Genomic DNA, 20,100 nt, shown 5'->3' with positions numbered 1-20,100 from the left:
AAGCAGTGGTATCAACGCAGAGTACTGATCGATCAGTCGATATGTTCTATCGATTTAACTCGTCCGGCCGAACTTTCCTCGATCAACGGAGAGACGCGCTTTCATTTCCTGCTTATGAGAACATACAGGTAGGTACATGGATAATATCGAAGATGACTGCGTTTGATTACACCACGTAGTAATTACTACGAATATCCGACGAATATGAAGCGAAATGATGCTGCAACTCAAGAAGTCAGTTGCTGCATGTTTATCTTGTCCGAATATATCGCGCTCGAAAGCGAAGCTTAGAAATATTGAATCTGAATCCACATGTACGATATTAGTAATATTAATATCACTATTTCATTCTATTATTAATCTTAATGTGGCCATAAATAGTAATAATTATATATTCTATATGGTAATTGATATCTTATATAATAGTATCGCAATATCATGATGTATAAAATATATGTATGATTAAAACGATTTAGGATTATTAACGCAATTTAACCGTGATTATAGTAATTTTACACAAATTACACAGCAATATTGTCGCGATTATTATGCGAATATACTAGAATAGATTCACGTTCCTAAATAATTATGTACATCGATCGGTATATATAAACAAATACATAAACAATTCAGCATATTGCAATTGGATAATTATTGATAAGTATCGAGGTTTAATAGATATACAGAGATGGCAACGAGATATGACAAGATAGAGAGATTTTTCTTTTCGCGACAATAATCGTATGATACTAGTATCTTTTATGATAGCGTATCATGGTGCAGAATTAATTTTTAATAAACAAAGAAAACAACTATATATATATATATATATATATATATATATATATATATATAAGAATAGAAAGAGAAGCTTACAATACAGGTATGTTACTTGTACCATTATTATTATATTCAAATACAAAGAGTTCCTGAATGCAAGAATGTTGGATATTTGTATAAATTTATAAAATTTTTATTATCAAATTGCTTTATATAAAAATGTTTAAAATTTTATTTGTTTTTAATATTTTTATAAATACTAAATCGACATCTTTTACATTTTATATGTGACTTGAATAAAGCTTTTTTGAGAAATACTTACATCTAGAAATGTATGTTCAACATTATATGTAGACAATATGTCTGATGTTTCTTTGTTTTTTCAGCATATCCTCATTTGTCTTACTCAAACATGAACTCATCCGTTATTTTGATGTAAAAATAAAAATGTAATTCTCGTATAAGAACAACACACGAAAAATCCTCTGGAATCTATTTTAGTTGAATGTGATGAGTGTTGCAATATAATGTTGAAAATATTATTTTTTTTTACAATACTATTCTGAAATTATATTGTATTTTATAAACATTTCATTAAGAGCGAAATTATAATATTTAATAATTTAATAATAGCATTTAATATCGACACTAGAAGAATAAAAGTAATTTTAAAATAAGGTTAATATTTAAAATTAATTATATATACTTAAAATTATGTGAATTTATTTAGTACAAATATATAAAAAGTCAAACTTATAATGTGATAATACAATAATAGGAGAAATTGATAAAAAGCTCCTTTTCCTTTTCATTTTATTTTATATGCAATAATTTAGTGTCTGTATATGTCTCTACTAGTTTATTTCATGAATATAAATCTCGAAAGTGCTATTTACGTATTCCTCGCGGACAATTTCAAAATTCTAACACGACAATGCATGGCGTTTATATGCTAAGAAGAAGCGTGTGAGGTAAGATGTTCTGATTTAAATTTTCTCATTCGCAAAAGCCAGAGATGTAACTTTATGCTTTTTTATTATCTTTTTATTACGCGTATGAATGCACAAAAAATATCGCAAATAACTATTTTACAGGAAAATACGCATTTTTTTAATTTTTGCAATCGTAAAAAAATGATTGCATAAGAAAAAAATCAAATAATGTGATTGAAACACGCATTACACAAATATAAAGATTTATGTAAAATTTAATATATAATACAAGATTTTTATATTGGAAAGAAATAAAAAACGTTTTATTGTACTTTATAAATATGTTGATATAGATATCGAGTATATTATAATAATATTTGCATGATAAAATATTTATTTTGAATACACACACACACTCTCTCTCTCTCTCTCTCCCTCCCTCTCTCTCTCTCTCTTTTTCGAAATATATACAATCGATCCCCGATATATTTACATATCGGCGAATAGAACAAGTAAAGGTTTGTCGTTTAATCTCTACGGTAATTAGCCTTTAAAGTCACTAATTATGGTTAATGAAATCTTATCCGAATGCTCTCCCAAGCGCTGTTTCACGCCATGTACTAATTACTAATTACATCGCCAAGAACTTTTTCGTCAGGTCAACAAGGTTAAGCTTCCTTTGAGGATGCATCCAACGTTCTATGCTCTTATGCATTTTAGCTGCATGATCATCTTATCTCGAGAACGTGATACCGCGAAGGAGTCTGTTCGAGACTATACGCTGTTGATGTTTTATTCTTGCTGTTTTATTCTCCAAGCAGGTTTGCACGTCTTAAAATCACTTTTGTTTTCCACTGAAAGCCCATCTATTGTATTCGTGACCGGACTCGCAGTAGTACCATTAATCTTCAATCTTTTCTTCGATTTCGGAAAAAAGTCAAGACACAAATTTCTCGAGACGCAACTAATTGTCGCAGAGTTTGTAAAAACTTTTTTAATATATTGTATTTGCGTTGAAATACGATGCGAATTCGATGCGTTTACGTGATTATGGTATATGTAATTTCTTTTATAAAGAAAAAACGATGAATAGTAGAGCAAACGATCGATATACCAGCTGCGCGAGGATCATCCAAACTTTAACTCTTACTTACATTAGCCGCAAATTTCTCGAAGTAGATTATTTTCGACGTCATATTTTATATTTCCCACTCGAAATAAATTACCTCGTCGGAAATTCATCGTGGACTTTTTAATTGAGGAATGCGGTTTAACGGAAAATTCAAGTTTGAAAATAAAATTTGATTGAAAAAAAGGATTATCGTTTCGCGCAATTTTGCATGAAATTCTCTGATTCGTTTAACCAAAGGGATTAAATCAACAATGGCGTTTTTCGGCTTAAAAATTTGCTTTCGATATAACACTCACATGCACTCAAATATGTCAATACTAGTCGTTGTATTAAATATTGTACGTTGATTATTTATGAAAAAAAAATTTATATTAGAAATGTATTATTATAAAAATACAGAAATGGAAAAATGACATTTTTGTAGCGCAATTTTGTTATCTTTATATTCCAGATAAGAGAAATAATATCAAATAATGTTAATAAAGCTAAGATAAGATTTGCATCGATACGTAACAAAAGCAATGGAAAGTATCTCTTGTGTTGTGTAAGATAACAGATGTACAATACTTGATATCACGATATTTATTTAGTTTGCTATGTATTATTTTACGCAGATTGATTTTATATCTCACAAAATATTTTACATTTTCTAGTCAACATAAAATCCATTTTTTGTTTGCAGAAGGTAGCATCTTTTCACTTTGCGATATTACGTTATGATTAATAATAAGAAGTTTCGATAAAATTAATGTTAAGCTAAAATCGACATGAAACCGATGGAAAGAAAGTTTGTCTTTACTTGAAGCAATTAGCAGTGGCACTTGATTTCTCTAAGAGCTAAGTTTATTATAGATTATCGTTCCCTAGAAACAAAAGCAGATTGACGTTAAAATGTGTTGCGCTTAAAAATCTTCTGTTGCTAAAATTGTTCGACAGAACTTGTCAGATATTTTCGACAGCACTTAACTTCGTTATACCTATTTGTTATACGGCGACTTCGAGATAAAACGTATGTTTATGTGAAGCACGTAAATAGGTCTGCATCTCCTTTACGATCCGTGAGCGGCTCAATTTTTAATAGTAGATCAATAAATTAGAGATTTAACGTCGGTCGTTTCGGAAGGATTTCCATCACACAGATTACGGAGCGTGATCGACACAGAAGCACAATTAAAGCCGGTAAGCTCTCGGAAAGGAAGCGTTTTATTTCCCGGGGCAGAAATTGCACGATATTGCCTCGATGCGCCTGCGGAACAGAACTCGGTGAAGTACAAGTTATTAAACGATCTCAACGATGTTATTTCATGATGACCCTAGAACTCATAAAACGGATTTACTTGGTCGCCCTTCCTTCGGAGTATCACGGCTCCGCGTTTTCAGTTACACAAGTTTACCTCCACGCTATCACGTGAGATAATTCCTGCTATGCCATAAAAAACGTGAATAAAATTGTGATTGCAAGTAGGAAAATACATCTCCGAAAATAGCTCATTATTTATTAGTCATTTTATTTACATAAATGAAGAAGCCAATTTTATAATTCGTGCAAATATCATGATTTTCTTTTCTTTCTCTTTTTATAAAACTAGATCCAATGATTGATATTACAGAGAAAAGACAGAAATAATAAATTTCAAGTAGAAATAAAATAATTAGAAATAGAGCGTAACAAATAATTATATTAAACGATATTAAAAAGAATGACTATCTTATTTAGGAGAAAAAAAAATCGAGATCATAAAATCTCTTTTGTGATAAAAAAATCAAAAAATCTGTTGTCCATTAATATCGATCATAAACGTACACAGCATGACATTTTAAAAAACTTTGAGCATTTCTTGTGACTCTCTTTGAAGATCTTTCGCGTTGTCAATTACGTCAAGCTCTGTACGATCGCAAATCCGTGGTTTCATTCTTTCTTTCGTTTATTTCTTGACTGACGACGGAAATCCTTACGTGCCTCTTAAAAACAGAGATCGCAAAGTCCGATGCGTTATCGAACATGTTGCACGATATTGTATTTTTACAATCAGAATTTACAACGTCCAGCTCTGTAATTTCATTCAATGCATCTACATAGAAATATATCTATATTTATATCTCCCAATCCTATTAAAACTTATTAAATATTTTTAATCTCATCCTAGTTTCTAGAGTCCGGATAGCTCAGCAAGCGAGAAAACGCGACGCTCGCAACCGCCGCAGACGCATCCGTCTACAATCTTATATAAGAGTGGTTGAAGCTCGCGAGTGGTTGAAACTATACTCGTCGCGACGCTCACCTTTTTATTATTCCATAGCGTGTGAGACGAAGCTCGCGTAAGGGCGTGTCGCGCTATTTGCATTCTCATTACCATCGGCGGTTCTTATTTAAATAGGCGAACAACTGCAAAGCGCTTCCGAAGCTCGGAAAGCTCGTCGTTAGGCGTCCTCTCCTAAGTGGGTGAGAGAGGGGAACGGAGAGAAAGCCGTATGCATAGATACATCCGTTGCGACCATCCTCCTCCACCTCCTCTCTTCCTTCTCGTTCTCCCTTTAAGACATAGTCTAGAAAAGAGAGAAAGAGGAGAGAGAGAGAGAGAGAGACTGCAATTTCGCGCGACGGCGCGAATTCTCGTTGCCCTCGACCTCGCGGCCAGGGAGAAAGGAAGGCGGAGGGAAATCTTTTAAATTCAACGCGGTACGCTTCATTAGTGGCCGCGGTTTGCTCGGCGGTCGCAACGATTTAATCCGGGCTTGCGCGCGGCGTCAAGCCGCACCGCCATCCCGAGGAAATTCAATTTCGTTGTGGCGGTAATGGACCGGAATGTTCCGGCCTAGAAAACCGCGTTAGGCCGCGTCGGAAACGCCGGTCGACTCGCGCTGCATCTCCCCGATGCGGAATCTGTTTGAACGTAAAGCCGATTCAAAGTGGCGACGGACACGACGTAACGCGTGCGGGAAAGCCGCATCGAGAAGCGGACGAATCGAGGCAGGAATACCTAGCCGTGCGTGCGAACGACGTGCGTAAGCGAGAACCTCCGAGAGAGTAAAAACTTTAAAAACGCCGTGAGAAGTCGAATATAAATCCCGCAACTTTTACGAAAACTTTTCGCAAATCTGATTTGAAATTTATAATTATGCCAGCACGGATATGAATCGTGGAAAAACTTTTATTTGAATTTAATATTTATAATTTATTTTATCAACAACTTTAACAAGCAATTTACACATTGCAATAACATAATATATTTTACCTTTATCATTTTGAAACTAGATTTGAAAACTTATAGAAAGCCCGATGTATATACAATAAATATGGTCAAAATGTATAATCGAATATAAATAAAAATCTTTTTTTAAAGTTAAATTAAAATATAAACAAAAGTTTATTATATTAGAAATGCATTATATTAGAAATTTATTCTTTATTAAAAGCATATACTACATTGATATATAAATAAGGTATAATTTTTAAAATATATTCCTGACATGTAATGGAAGAAAAGTAGCTGCACCTGTTTCTCCAATAGATTCTCGAACAGACCTATCGAATCATTACGTAACGTTATGCAAATATTGTGTCAGTCCTTCGAGGGTGAAACGTCGAGTACACGAAAGATTTCTTAGTTCGGAAACAAGAGCAACGGCAGAAGCTTCTCGGAGTTATAGCGCGAGACAACTTTCATGCTTGCAAACGACAAAGTTCGACCTTACAATCCGATCCAATATATTACGCAAAGATACGCGTACCTCTTGGAATTTATAATGGCACATAAGCTCACCTAGTTTCAAAGCAATAGCACAATAAGCATTTTATTCCTGCCTCTGTTATCACTTGCAAGTTTTTCGTAAATTAAGACGTAACGCGTAATTAAACTCTGTTCTATTTTCGCGGCAAAGCAAACTCGAGCCTTTATCAACCAATTGTGTGTTATTCGCATTACAAATTGCCACAGAATATAATATCTTAACTTTGAGATTCAATTTCTAAGTAATGAGTATCTAATCCCTAAAGTAATTTTCAGTTAAATATATTATATAATATTTTACGACATTATATATATATATATATATATATATAAACTATTTCTGAATTATTTTCAATATCCGATTGCAAGTTATATATAAAATAGGCTATATATATAAAATATATTAAAATATATTAACATTAGCGACATTTTGCAACTCGACTGCTTTTTTATATTTATTGTTTTTTCAACAACTAGGAACCAGAGTTTTATATCATTTAACCATGTAATATAAACGGTAATTAGCTTGTCACCTACCTAATTAGTACAGAATTTAATTAACTAGCTTAATTTCAGCAGAAATAATGCGTTGCGTATCTGCCGTGAAAATCAGGCGGATTAATTAATGAGGATGTGAACGAGAAAATGTCCAACGATCCCTAGAACGGATGGAATTTTACGAGGGATACCTAAGTAGAGACGACGATAAGCGCAAACAAATTAAAAAATAAAATCCCCTCTGACATATAGGAGTCGCAAGCATATTGATTTTTCTCTACTTCGATGCAGTCAACGACTTAACGTTACTTCGAGCTGCAAGTATTACGATCCTAACAAAGTTATTCGAAGAATGTCGGGCTATATACGGCGTAGCGCACGGAGAAAATCGACACCCATTTACCGCTTCCTATTCTCGATCATGTCCCCTACATACGTGACCTTCCTTTCCTCGTGTCGCAGCCGAGTATCTTAAGACACCATCTGGCAATCGTGCAATCCGGTCATATTTTTCCGATCTCGTAACGGTTCACGCGGGTATGCGACAGCATCCCCGAGCTACGGAGATTTACTGGGGGCATTAAATTACGACCGTCGCGAGATGATCTTCGAAATCGGTATCCCTTGAACGAGACATTGCGACTAGCCCGGTTGACCAACGATCCTGTTGACTTTTTTTCTTTCTAAGAACATTACCCGTCGGCTTTTTGGTCTCGCGGGATCTGACCTTCCCTTGCTGTAAATTGAGGTTTGTCAGGTGTTGAAATACGTGTGCATGTATATATTTCGTCGTTTGTTGAAAATAGGATGACCATATTTTTCCGTAGAACAAATAGACGAAACGAAAGTTACGACGTTTGTACTTTTAAAGAGAAGACACGTGTGTTAAAACCATTTATAATCCTTTCTTATCATAATCGGATAAAAAAATAACATTTTCACAAATAATTTAAATATGACATTACTTTGACACAAGAATCGATTATAATAACTTGTTAAACGAATTTCAAGATTATAAATTCATGAGTATTTGAATAAATATGTATATCTATTAATGTAAAAAATATATTTAATATAAAATAAGATCTTATTTCTTTATTCATTTTATATATCTTTTTCTCTACCAAGTATATTCTTAGGCATATTCCAGTAATATCGTAAGATTATTATCGACAGCTGCACGAGATGTTTTGACATTAAATTCGATATAATTTAAATTTAAATCTGTCTTACATATCAATAAAAAATCAGATTAAAATTGCACTGACTCAATTGTCAAGCACATTGTCTATTCCCTGAACATTTATTTCAGAATATTAATATCCGAATATGAAACGATAAATCGAATTGTATATACGCCAAAACGATAACAATATTTCTCGTCACATATGTAATTAAATTTCTTCGCATTGTTCGCAGTGTACCCGCGGCGGTGAAATCGGTGAGTGTCGGTGCGAGAAACGATGAACGAATCGGGACGAGCCGGGAACGAAGCGGCGCGATAATAATAATATGTGGACAACGCGGCCGCGGACCAGACGAAAGTGGCGACAAACGTCGACCCCGTCGTGCAGAGAACGTGACAATCGGCGGAATCGCCATCGGGATAGTTTCCGCATCATCTACTCGGTGATATTGGCGGCCTGTATGGCGGCGCAGGAAGCGAGGGGCGCCAAGTGTCCGCCACCGGATACAATACCAGGCTGTCCGTGTTACAACTTCGAGAACGGCGGTCTGTTCCTGGAATGCGCAGGTGCTACCGAGGAGTCCCTCAGGAACGCTTTGTCCGGCGTGATACATGCCGCCGGCGAGGAAGGTAACCGTTCACTATACAACGCGCAAAAAGCGGGGATCACGGGAGAACGTGTATTCCCTTTCCGCATATATAAGTAGAAACAGCTACTGTCCATATACCATAGATTGGAATAACGGGGTGTACTAACAGAAAACAGCTGTGATTCTCAAAATAAAAAGGACAAGACTCGAGAGACTATTCAGTATTCCGTGCAAATAGTCAATGAACCGCGATACATTCTTAACTTTTATTATTTCAGTCCTTAAATCACAACAAGTAGACTTAGCTTGACTTTGAATTTTATAGATAACATATATAAATTGTAATTATATATTTTCATATTTATACATTCTTAAGAATTTAAAAAAATATATAAATATTCTGGAGAATATTTAAGTAATAATTTATATACATATATGTCAACTAGAGTAAATTTTAAATTTTACAAATTCTTTTTTTATTTTATAATAACAAAAATTCTGATTGCGAATATTTTATTAAAAAATGAATCTTTTTTTTATCGATAGTCATCGATAGGCACATAATGATGAAGTATTTCATGTGTTCGATAGAAAAATAAGATGCGTATTAAAAAAGATTTTATTCTTATTTTTATCCTCACGAATATATTGTATAATTCGCAAAACATATTAATGGATTTAAGCGAAGTATTACGCAATTGTTCCAGGGGCGCTGGTACAATCGTTGAACGTGTACGAATTGGATCGAAAAGTGGAGGAATTACGATCCGTTGCTTTTCCGGCAGGCTCGCAAATTAGGCATTTGCAAATATCGCATTCCGCGATCCGCGAAATAAGCGAGAATGCTTTCGAGCGACTGAGCAAAAGCCTGGAATCCTTGGCACTTGTATCCGGCCGACTACCTCACATACCTCAAAAGGCTATGGCCACGCTGAGCTTACTCAAAGCTTTGGATTTGGAAGCTAACCTCGTTTATGAGCTGCCTAGCTTCAGCTTCTACGGGCTCTCGTTAATTAAACTGAACCTGAAGGGTAATCAAATCATGAAAATTTCGGAATACGCCTTTGCCGGTCTGGAGACCACTTTAAAGGATTTAGATCTGGCGGAGAACAAGATCAGAGTATTCCCCATGACCTCCTTAAGAAGATTAGAGCATCTTACGTCCTTGAGGCTCGCATGGAACGAGGTATCCCAGCTCCCGGAGGACGGCTATTCCAGGCTAATCGCCTTAAACTTCCTCGATCTCAGTAGCAACAATTTCAAGGACATTCCGCTCAATTGCTTTCGTTGCTGTCCGTCCTTAAAGACTCTCTCCCTTTATTACAACGCGGTCGAGTCGGTCGACAAGGATGCCTTTATATCATTGATCGATCTCGAATCGATAGATCTCAGCCACAACAAGATCGTGTTTCTTGACGTGGCCACTTTCCGTGCCAATCAAAAACTAAGGTCGATCGATCTCAGCCACAATCACATACACTATATCCGGGGCGTATTCTCAAGGCTGCCCGAGCTGAAGGAGCTTTTCCTTGCGGAAAACAACATTCTCGAGATACCAGCGGAGACGTTCGCCGGTAGCACGAGCCTCTCGGTCGTTTATCTTCAGCAGAATGCCATCAGAAGGATCGACGCGCGTGGTCTGGTGACGCTTGGTCACCTAGCGCAGCTACATCTGAGCGGAAATTATATCGAGAAGGTGCCGCGGGACTTTCTCGAACATTGCGAGAATCTCTCGACGCTCTCTTTGGATGGCAACAATATCCGCGAGCTCGAGGTAGGCACATTTGCCAAAGCGAAGCAGCTGCGCGAGTTACGATTGCAAGATAATCAGATCACCGAGGTAAAGCGTGGCGTATTTGCGCCGTTACCATCGCTTCTCGAATTGCATCTGCAGAACAACGCCATCACGGATATGGAGACCGGGGCGCTGAGATCCTTGCACAGTCTGCAACACGTGAATCTGCAGGGTAATCTCTTGGCGGTGCTCGGCGACGTGTTTCAGGTGTCAAACGACGTCGGCGAAAACAGCGGTAGTTCCTTAGTCTCCATTCAACTGGACAACAATGGACTCGGCGTCTTACACAATGACTCGTTACGAGGCCAAGCTTCGGTCAGGATCATGTGGCTCGGACACAATAGGCTGACGCGTCTTCAAGCTCCATTATTCCGGGACCTGTTGCTAGTCGAGCGCCTGTATCTCACAAACAATTCCATCTCGCGAATTGAAGATACTGCCTTCAAACCAATGCAGGCGCTCAAATTCCTCGAGCTCAGTATGAATCGGCTGAGTCACGTAACCGTAAAGACATTCTCGGAGCTCCACGAATTGGAGGAGCTCTATCTACAAGACAACGGTCTACGCCGACTGGATCCTTATGCCTTGACGGCCCTTAAAAGACTACGCGTCCTCGATCTGGCTAATAATCGTCTGAATGTGCTGCACGACAAGATCTTCCAGGAGGGTCTACCAATCAGAACGCTCAACCTGAAGAATTGCACTGTCAGCGTAATCGAGAACGGTGCCTTTCGCGGATTGAACAATCTGTACGAGCTGAATCTCGAACACAATCATTTCACTGCCATGGCGTTAGATCGCCTAGATATACCAGGATTAAGAGTTCTAAGAATCTCGTACAACAATTTCAGTCAAATCAACGCGAATTCCTTGGACGGTTTACCGTCTCTTCAGCATCTGGCGATGGAGTCGTCGCAGATATACAGAATATCGGCCGAGATATTCTCGAAGAACAAAAATTTGGGAAAGCTATTGCTCAGCAACAATCTACTTAGGGTTTTACCAGCGACATTGTTCCTAGGCCTGGAAGCCCTTAAGGAGGTCAAGCTGGACGGCAACAGGTTCCAGGAAGCACCGTACGACGTGTTCGCGAACGCTACCACAGTAGAATTTCTTTCTCTAGCCAATAACGTTCTTTCTCACGTGGATATGTCGCGGCTGAACGGACTGATCAGTTTACGGGAGCTCGATCTACGCGGCAACTATATCACGTCTCTCAATGGCTTCGCCGCCGTCAATTTCTCTCGCCTAATATCAGTGGACCTCAGCCATAATCACTTAAAGGCTCTTCCGGCTAATTTCTTCGTGCGTTCGAATATGCTGCGAAAAATCGAGCTGGCGGCTAATAAGTTCCGGCAAATACCTGCCGTAGCACTTACGGCGCAAAATATACCCAGTCTAGCCTGGCTAAACGTCACGGCTAATCCTCTTGTGAGAATACACGAGATCAGCTCAGAGGCGAAGTACCCGGCTCTACAGGAAATTCATATCTCCGGGACGAATTTAACTATAGTTACCAGTCAGGACTTCGAGGCATTTCCCGCGTTGATGCATCTTTTTATGGGTAACAATATGATATCCAGAGTATCGCCCAGCGCGTTTCGAAATCTTCCGAATTTATTGACGTTGGATCTCAGTATCAACGAGCTGGAGCTGCTACCGCAGGAAAGACTAAAGGGACTGGAACACCTTAGATTGCTGAATCTCACGCATAACCATTTGAAAGAGCTCGAGGACTTCCCGCCTGACCTGAAGGCTTTGCAAGTGCTCGATCTCTCGTACAATCAGATAAGCGGAGTGGGAAGGAGCACGTTTCAGCATCTGGAGAGTCTGGCCGAGCTGCAGCTCTATGGAAACTGGATATCGTCTATCTCGCCAGACGCGTTCAAGCCGCTGAAAAAGCTCAGGATTTTAGATCTAAGTAGAAACTACTTAGCAAACTTACCACTGAACGCCTTTCGACCTCTCGAAACGCAAATACGGAGTTTACGGGCCGAGGGTGAGTGCGATTTATTACTTTATTTGCGTGCTTCGCGTGATTTTAATCCGTTATTTTTGTGAAAATCTAGCTTACACTGACGTTTTAATTATAAAAGATAATTATATAAAAATTATGTGCAATATTTTAAAAATATATAAGATAATTGTGGGGTTTTTTTTTTTATTTTCTTATTTTTTAGAAAGCAACAAGTAGTATTCCTCGACATTTTATAAAATATTTGTATACATTGAAATTGTTATTCGGCAGTCTATCTTGAGTTAGCACGGGAAAGTTTTCTTACGTTTCAACAATATTGTTCGCGTATAGCACATGTGCCATTCACAGCGATCACGTTATTCCCTGCTCGACAATAGCAATCACAGCCGGTAAGATGACCGGTTGCATGCAAATTTCGCCATCGATGTGTCTTCGCATGCGAACGAGTTTGACTCAGTTGAAAATAGCCGTGCAGGTAGTTATACTCGCGGAACTCCTCGATGTCGAAGAGACAATACGAACGTAGAACATGTACGTATACATACAACAAAGCTAGATGTTACAAAACGTCACGGAGACGATTATAGTATCACGTATACATATATCACGGTATAATAAACGTCATGGTATTTATAGAAAATCTAAATGCTCGATCTTTACAGCCCTTAATACTCTCGTGACTTTCATGACGCAGTGAAAAACTTTTTTAAAATTCCAGAGATATCCGCGCGAACGATCGTTTATAGACTGTAAGATAACTTACAGACGTCAAGATCGTAAAACTCTCTTTCCCGAGATAATTATGGTCATTAAATTCGCGTGCAGAAAATCCGCTGCATTGCGATTGCGACTCCCAGGAGCTCTGGGAATGGCTGCGCGATCATCAGAAGCTGGTCGGCGGCGGGATGAACCGGAATCGCGGTGGTGGATTGAAGATGAATAACGTGGATGGCGGTCTGTTGAGATGCGAGCAACCGCCGGAACTGCGCGGACTTGTATTCCTGGATCTGGACCCACGCGCCTTTTGCTCCGCGCCTTTGGTATTAAAATTGGCGATCCAGGATATCCAGCCTTTCTCCGTGTTGGTGTCGTGGCAGAGCAGGAATCATTCCAGCTTGCGCGGCTATCAGGTGGCCTATCACGCCCTGGACAATGTTGACGAGGTACTAGAATACGCAGACACTCTCTCATTGTGTAACGCGGCGATGCCATCGCTAAAAAGCGAGCGCGAGATACAAAGCGGAAGGGGGAGGCATAAATCGAGAGGGTGGAAAACGGCTTGATTCAATCGATAGTAAAAGCCTGGATGCTCTCTCGCTCTCCGTCTCCCTCGACGAGGCTCTAACTCGTCCCTTGCAAAAACGTGTCGTCACATCCGACACCGTCCCGGCGGTGATCGATCGCACGCGAGCGCGCAAAAAACTGTCGCAACGTTCCGGATTAAGTATTTTCGCCATTCTAAATAAATTCGCGAATTTAGCCCGTTTTTAGTAATTGCCGGATAATTGCACCCGCAATCTCCATGCGCTTATTTCGCGAAAAAGAATTTTGCGTTACATTATTTCAACGGGGAATATTTAAAAATATTCTTCGTAAAAGTAATTGAAAAATATCAATATGCTAAACGAGAATATAAAAACATGTAATGTTGAAGACTTGTATATATAATTTTTATAAATATCATTATTAATATTTATCAATATACTTGAAACTTTCGATGTTGACACGTCGCTTTTGTCCCCTACATTTATTTAAAGATCTCGAAGACACGGGCATCATCTTTACTGCTCTAAATTCCAGGTACGTGCCAAAATACTCGAGCCCAGCGCGCGCTCGGTGAAAGTATCGAAGCTGTCGTCGAACACTCGTTACTTGATCTGCGTATTCAGTCTCGGTAATTGGATGACCTCGCGGACGGAGGACAGCCCGATCGAGCATCTCAATTTTACGCAGATCGAGATACTCGCGTCGACGCCGAGTCCGCAGATGAAGGATTCCACGACCAGCCGTTGTACCGAGGTGAGGACGTTGGACGCGCCGGACGCGATAATTAGCAGCGACGGCTCGGCTATGGGCGACGTCGGTAGCGTCAGCAGTTTCCTGACGAGGCGGCTCGGTCTGATAGTCGGCTGCTGCATGGGCTTCGTCGTCTTTCTCCTACTGGTGTCGGTGCTGGGATATCTCAAGGTTAAGAAGCAGCGGGAAGCGGTCAAGAGAGAACAACAGCCGATACCGCCCGAGTACATATCGTATCGGCATTTCAGTATACAGAGCGGCGAAGCCGGCCACACCGCCACCAGGCAGATCAGTCAGGATGGCCAACATCCGAACTTCATCAGCAATACTACGCTGAACGTATGAGAAAAGTCGCGGAACTCCCGACTCGTGGAGGTTTCGAACGTGTGAGCAGAATCGATGGATTCGAGCGTGTTTGCCGGTTCGAAGGGCTCCCCGACTCGCGGAAGTTTCGAGTTTACACGCCAAATGATCTCAAACTGTCTATCGAATTTTCGACACGACGTCGAATTGTTTTACGAATTGAGGAACTGTTAGTGGTGTTATGCGCTCAAGTGATATGCATCCGAGGATGCTAGACAGTAGAATGCTTGAGGGAAGCGCATTCGGCCGTTTTATTCCCACAGAAACATTATTATCTGCAAATCAAGTTAACGGCAACGAAGAGAATTGAAGCGAATCTACAGCAGTGAATGAGTATGTGCGTGAGAATGCGCGCGCGAATGGGATCTTTATTAAGTAATCGGAACATTTTATAAAGCGATTTTCTACGAGTCCAAATTTCGTTCTAAGTAGTTTCAATCATTTCAGAATGTCGAGACGTCATATTGGACGAGCGCGCGCAATCGGACATGTGAGTGTACATTAAAAAGGAAATTGAATTCGTTAATGTACAAGCAGTGTAAATCATACGTGCACAATTTTCTATCTCTCTCGTATAGACTCTAAAAAAAATCTTATAAATTTTGAATAAGACAAGATGTATTAAAGTTTTACTCTTCATATATCCTATATCGAGAATTGAATTACAATAAGCTCAATCAAGCACTATCGAATTCCGCTTTAGAAAAATTTCTATTTGTTAAATTCTTATTTTCAGAATAATATAAGTAGAATGTCAAAATCAATGCGCGCGATCGCTGGTGCATCAAATCTGCGCGTAGAAAGATGTGAAATAAAGAGTATATCGACGTCAAATAAATACGATAAGAGACTATCTTCAATATGGAAAGACGAATACTATTTTATCTAGCGAAAAATCGATCCAGTTCACGGACAATGAACAATAAATACATCGAAGAAGAACGCGCATCTTTGTAATATAATGCTCTGTCTTTTTCAAGAAATATGAAATTTTCAAGAGTGTATGTGAAACGCACGATTTCGCGTGCTCCCGAACGACCGTAAGCGACGATGTAAAACGATAGGTACAGATAGACTTTCGTTTCCGTGTAATATACGCGCGACGCGCATTTGTCGAACGATTTATGATTAAACACACTGCGTTATTACAATACATATCGTCCATTCGCCGGATGGAGATCGGAACGATACGACGGGTAAGGGCGTGAAGTGGGCTATTGTGTTTTCTTAATGGCTCGGCAAACCGCGCGCGTTTAGAACGTCACCACGCGCCGATCTCGCGAAATGGCATGTCATTTCGCGATAAACGCCCGCGATGACGGTACCATCAATTTCCGATTTAGGCTGGCGCGGATCATTAGGAAAACGACGCGGGACGGGAAAAATTTTTCATCCCCTGCGTGTGCGATCGATGGCGCGACTTCCGGTTTCTCCAACGACGAGAAAGTAAAAGATGTGTGAAAAAAAATGTAAATTTTTAAAAGAAGATAATTTTCAACTCTCGCGGTTAGCATTTTAGCGCACGGTAACGATTATTTTATTACTGATTCGCGATGTAAATGAATTCTTGATATTTTCAACGCGGAGATAATACATTCAGTTAAAAATGCAAAGATACGTATTTTTTGTTAATGTCCGCAGAAGATTAAGATCGAGAAAATAGGTCAGATATAAAATTATACAAAACGCGAGATTGTACCGAGTACGAACTTTTACCTTTGCTTTCTGGATCAAATATTTGTCTCTGAATACTAGCCATCACTGAAGAATTATCGGCAGTTTCAAGGTGACGTTCCGTTGACGGGGAATCGTTTAGAATCTATAAATATACGTGAAATACGTGACGATTGTATATAGATACATACGTATCGGGAAACTATGTACTCTGTGGTTAAGGATGTCACAGATTTATTATCGTGAAAATTCTGATGATCTCTTAAATAGCGAAATAATAGTAGCTGAATTAGCATCGACGCGACGATTATCTCCCCAATTTTCCAAGGAAACCCCAACGAGATGGATTCATCAGAACTTTTATCGCTGTATCGATACGCGATGTAACACATTTCGCATTAGCGATGAATGACGCGTCGATGGAGTATTTTTTTCGGTATTCGAGGCCGACACAGATTGATACTCGCTCGATATCGCCAATAGTCGTGCGATTATTGAAGCCGCGTTACTGCAATATCGCGATAAAATCGCGATTACTGCAGAGAAATTCTTAACTCGACTTGCGAGAGTTTGACAACTCAACGTGACGCGTTTCGTGACGTTATTATCGAGGCAATGCGATATCCAGCAAGCTCGTTGGGAAAAATCGTTACGAAACAACGAGTTGCGGAAACGTAGCTCGACGTGTCCGATGTGATCGTTCATTATCGCATTATCGAAACAAAAAAGGTTCTGAGAAAAAGGGACTCCGGTTTCCAGCCAAGGGAAAGGAAGGAGCGAGATCTCTCGAACGCGGTGCGAGATCTATGTATGCGTTGTCGTTACACACTGTGTACTGTAACATATACGTACGTCACTGTAATAAAAATGCAAATTCTTTTGTAATCAAGTGTTTCTCATCTTTAGCACACCTGCCGTGAATACAGGAATCGCCGCGACGGGATGTATTAATCCGGCCTGATATCGCCGAAGCGACGTGATTGAATCATAACCGGCAACAGTTTTTTTTACGTGCCTTGCGTATACACGGGAGAGAAGTACGACGAGGTATAGTTCTTGCCGTCGTATAGCAGCCCCTTTATTCCTATTGTCACCGATTTTACGGCAGCGCATATCAAACGCACGTTGGATTACGTTGCATTATAAGTTATACGACTTCCAACGGAGGTGCGGCTTATATTGAAAATAGAATCGCAGAATATATATTAATTTCAATCGGGGATGTTGGAATTTGACGAGCTCCATCAAATTCCCAATCGCGCACAAACTCACCGATGGATATAAATTGACAACTTTACGGTAGATGCGGAATATACCAGGCAATCTCTATCACGCTGCAGGGTTGCTATCACAAAGAACAAACAGGATGAGGATAACTTATTAACGGTAAGCTTTGTGGAATTTTTTATTGCTTTTTATATCAACTTTTTTCAATCGGTGTATCTTCAAAGGATAAATTGATGAATCAGCGATAGAAGAATATCGCGAGATAATACAAAAACTTTTTTTTTAAAGAGAAAGATTTATTTGGGCAAGATCTGATTGAGATGAGATTAAAATCGGAAAAAAAAAAAAAAATCAAATTAAGAATAGTCTCAATATTTCTTTTTCTCTTAATCGTTTATATTTTAAAATATGCATATCTCAATAGCTTTTGCGTACTAGAGAGTTTAATTAAGTTCTGTAAAAAAAACATTTTAATTTATTGTTTAGAGGATAAAATTATAGCGCTCTTGAGAAACCATCATCAATATCAGACAAAAAAAAACTTAAATAGCGGATGCTTATCATTCATATGTGTCTCACCGACCGATTCCAAGGATATCTAAACGAGATGAAATGCCAAGGCATTTGCAAGAATAATGGAGGTCACGGGGAACCACAGGGTTCCCTCCCGAGGGTCGCAATTCGGAATTTGTAAAGTATGCGGCGTGTCCTCGTTTATTTCGGCGTCCGTTCCCTCGGGCACGAGCGCGCAGAGTCTCTTTAAAGCCGTCCCTACGCCTCGTATAAATTTTCCGGCGTCTCGACGAAACGCTTTCCGTCTGCTTTATCGTATTTCCTTGCAATTAACCCCTCCTCTCTGTTCCCGCGCTCCGCGCGCCCATCATCGTCGTGAGCTGCGGATCGCGAAGTAGAAGCGTTCTGCATATTTCATTTGTTCCTGGGTTCGCGCGCATTTCGGGAGGCTGAGCGCGTCCCGGTTTCGTTCTTCCGGAATTGCAAGGGCGGTGACCCGTGGCCAGGAAATTGAAACTCACCGTTAAGAACACGCTCGTAGTGCTGTCGACGGGACCGGGTACGGCGGCTGCGCAGGGAACACCAGAACAAACGATCTTGCGCTATTATTTCGCCGAGGAAAAGAAGCAATTATTCTTGTATGGCTGTAATTAATGCCGGCTAATTAATTAACTTGACGCGGAAATTCGTAATCAGCCTAGCCGGTTATACAAAAGAGACATACCGGGTGGTCGATCGGTCCAAATACTGACATTATTCGACATTATCGATGAATAGCCAAACCATAATCAACCAGCCGTGCAGTTTTCGATCTCAAATAATTCGATTAGCTAAAGAGACGATTGCTGTTATAAATATCACTATGCCAGGTTCTCTATATCGAATAAAGTCTACAAGAATATTTTTTTTCGCGATTTAACAAAATTCTTCTTCATATCCGCGGCAGATGCTCTCATGCTCTCATATTATTTATCTGTGTTACGTGTAAAAAAAGAGTTTAAACATAGAATGATATAGGATGCTTAAACATTAAGAACCGTGAGTTATTGCACGCTCTCGTGCCATCTGTCTATAAATTACCGACCGTAAAAAGAGAGGGGCGGGTTCAAAAAAATACTCTTCGCGCAGTCGCTACCAATTTTTCTATTTGACATTTTCCACTTAACGAGAAGTATCTAAACCATTTTGCGGGCAGACACATACAAAATCACTTTCAGAAGCATCACGCTTGCTTATGTACTGCCTTTTTATTTGATCGAAGTAACACATTCTTTAAATATAAAATATCTATTATGAAATAGTCAACTGTAAATAGAGATTTCAAAGAAATTGATAGTTATGCAAATATTCTATAATCTTTTTATCTGTCAGATAAATTTGTGAAAAATTGAAAATTTTTCTGTTAATATTAATATACTGAAAAATAAGAGATATATGTATAATCAATGGGAAATACTCTATCTTTCGTTAGAAATATCGATGGGCTATATTAGTACATATTGCATTTTCTTCTATTGCTAGAAGAAATAATATAGTATCGATTGTCTTTTAAGCTTTGCAATTTTGCTTGATATCTGGCCATTTTATTTGAACCTTTTATTAACAATTGATAGAATTTATTCGAAATAGATAATTTACGAAATAATAGCAATACATATAGCTTCAGGAGTTATGTAGCTTATATA

The 20,100-nt window shown here is 39.0% G+C and overlaps 1 protein-coding gene across 11 annotated transcripts in view; it reads left to right on the top strand.

Annotated features, from left to right (window-relative positions):
- The window catches only part of LOC138943577 (protein artichoke), a 245,677-nt gene extending 226,854 nt beyond the window's left edge, over positions 1–18,823 (top strand). For 10 of the 11 annotated variants that reach the window (XR_011448495.1, XR_011448494.1, XR_011448497.1 and 7 more), the window contains 5 exons: positions 8,493–8,889; positions 9,557–12,643; positions 13,448–13,785; positions 14,423–18,061; positions 18,389–18,823. Coding sequence is in view for 1 of the 11 variants with exons in the window: in XM_070314520.1 (XP_070170621.1) it covers positions 8,586–8,889; positions 9,557–12,643; positions 13,448–13,785; positions 14,423–14,983 (4,290 nt within the window). In the remaining 10 variants the exon portion in view is untranslated. Of the gene's footprint in view, positions 1–8,492; positions 8,890–9,556; positions 12,644–13,447; positions 13,786–14,422; positions 18,110–18,388 lie in introns of those variants that run through there. The other variant, XM_070314520.1, reaches the window with a different exon arrangement.
- The last annotated feature ends 1,277 nt before the right edge of the window (positions 18,824–20,100 follow it).

The sequence above is a fragment of the Polyergus mexicanus genome, unplaced genomic scaffold (assembly GCF_030449975.1).
Source record: "Polyergus mexicanus isolate NDT 795.1 unplaced genomic scaffold, iyPolMexi1.0 SCAF_27, whole genome shotgun sequence".
Lineage (NCBI taxonomy): Eukaryota > Metazoa > Arthropoda > Insecta > Hymenoptera > Formicidae > Polyergus > Polyergus mexicanus.
Note: the sequence above shows the minus strand (reverse complement) of the source record. Positions and strands in the feature narration are given on the sequence as shown.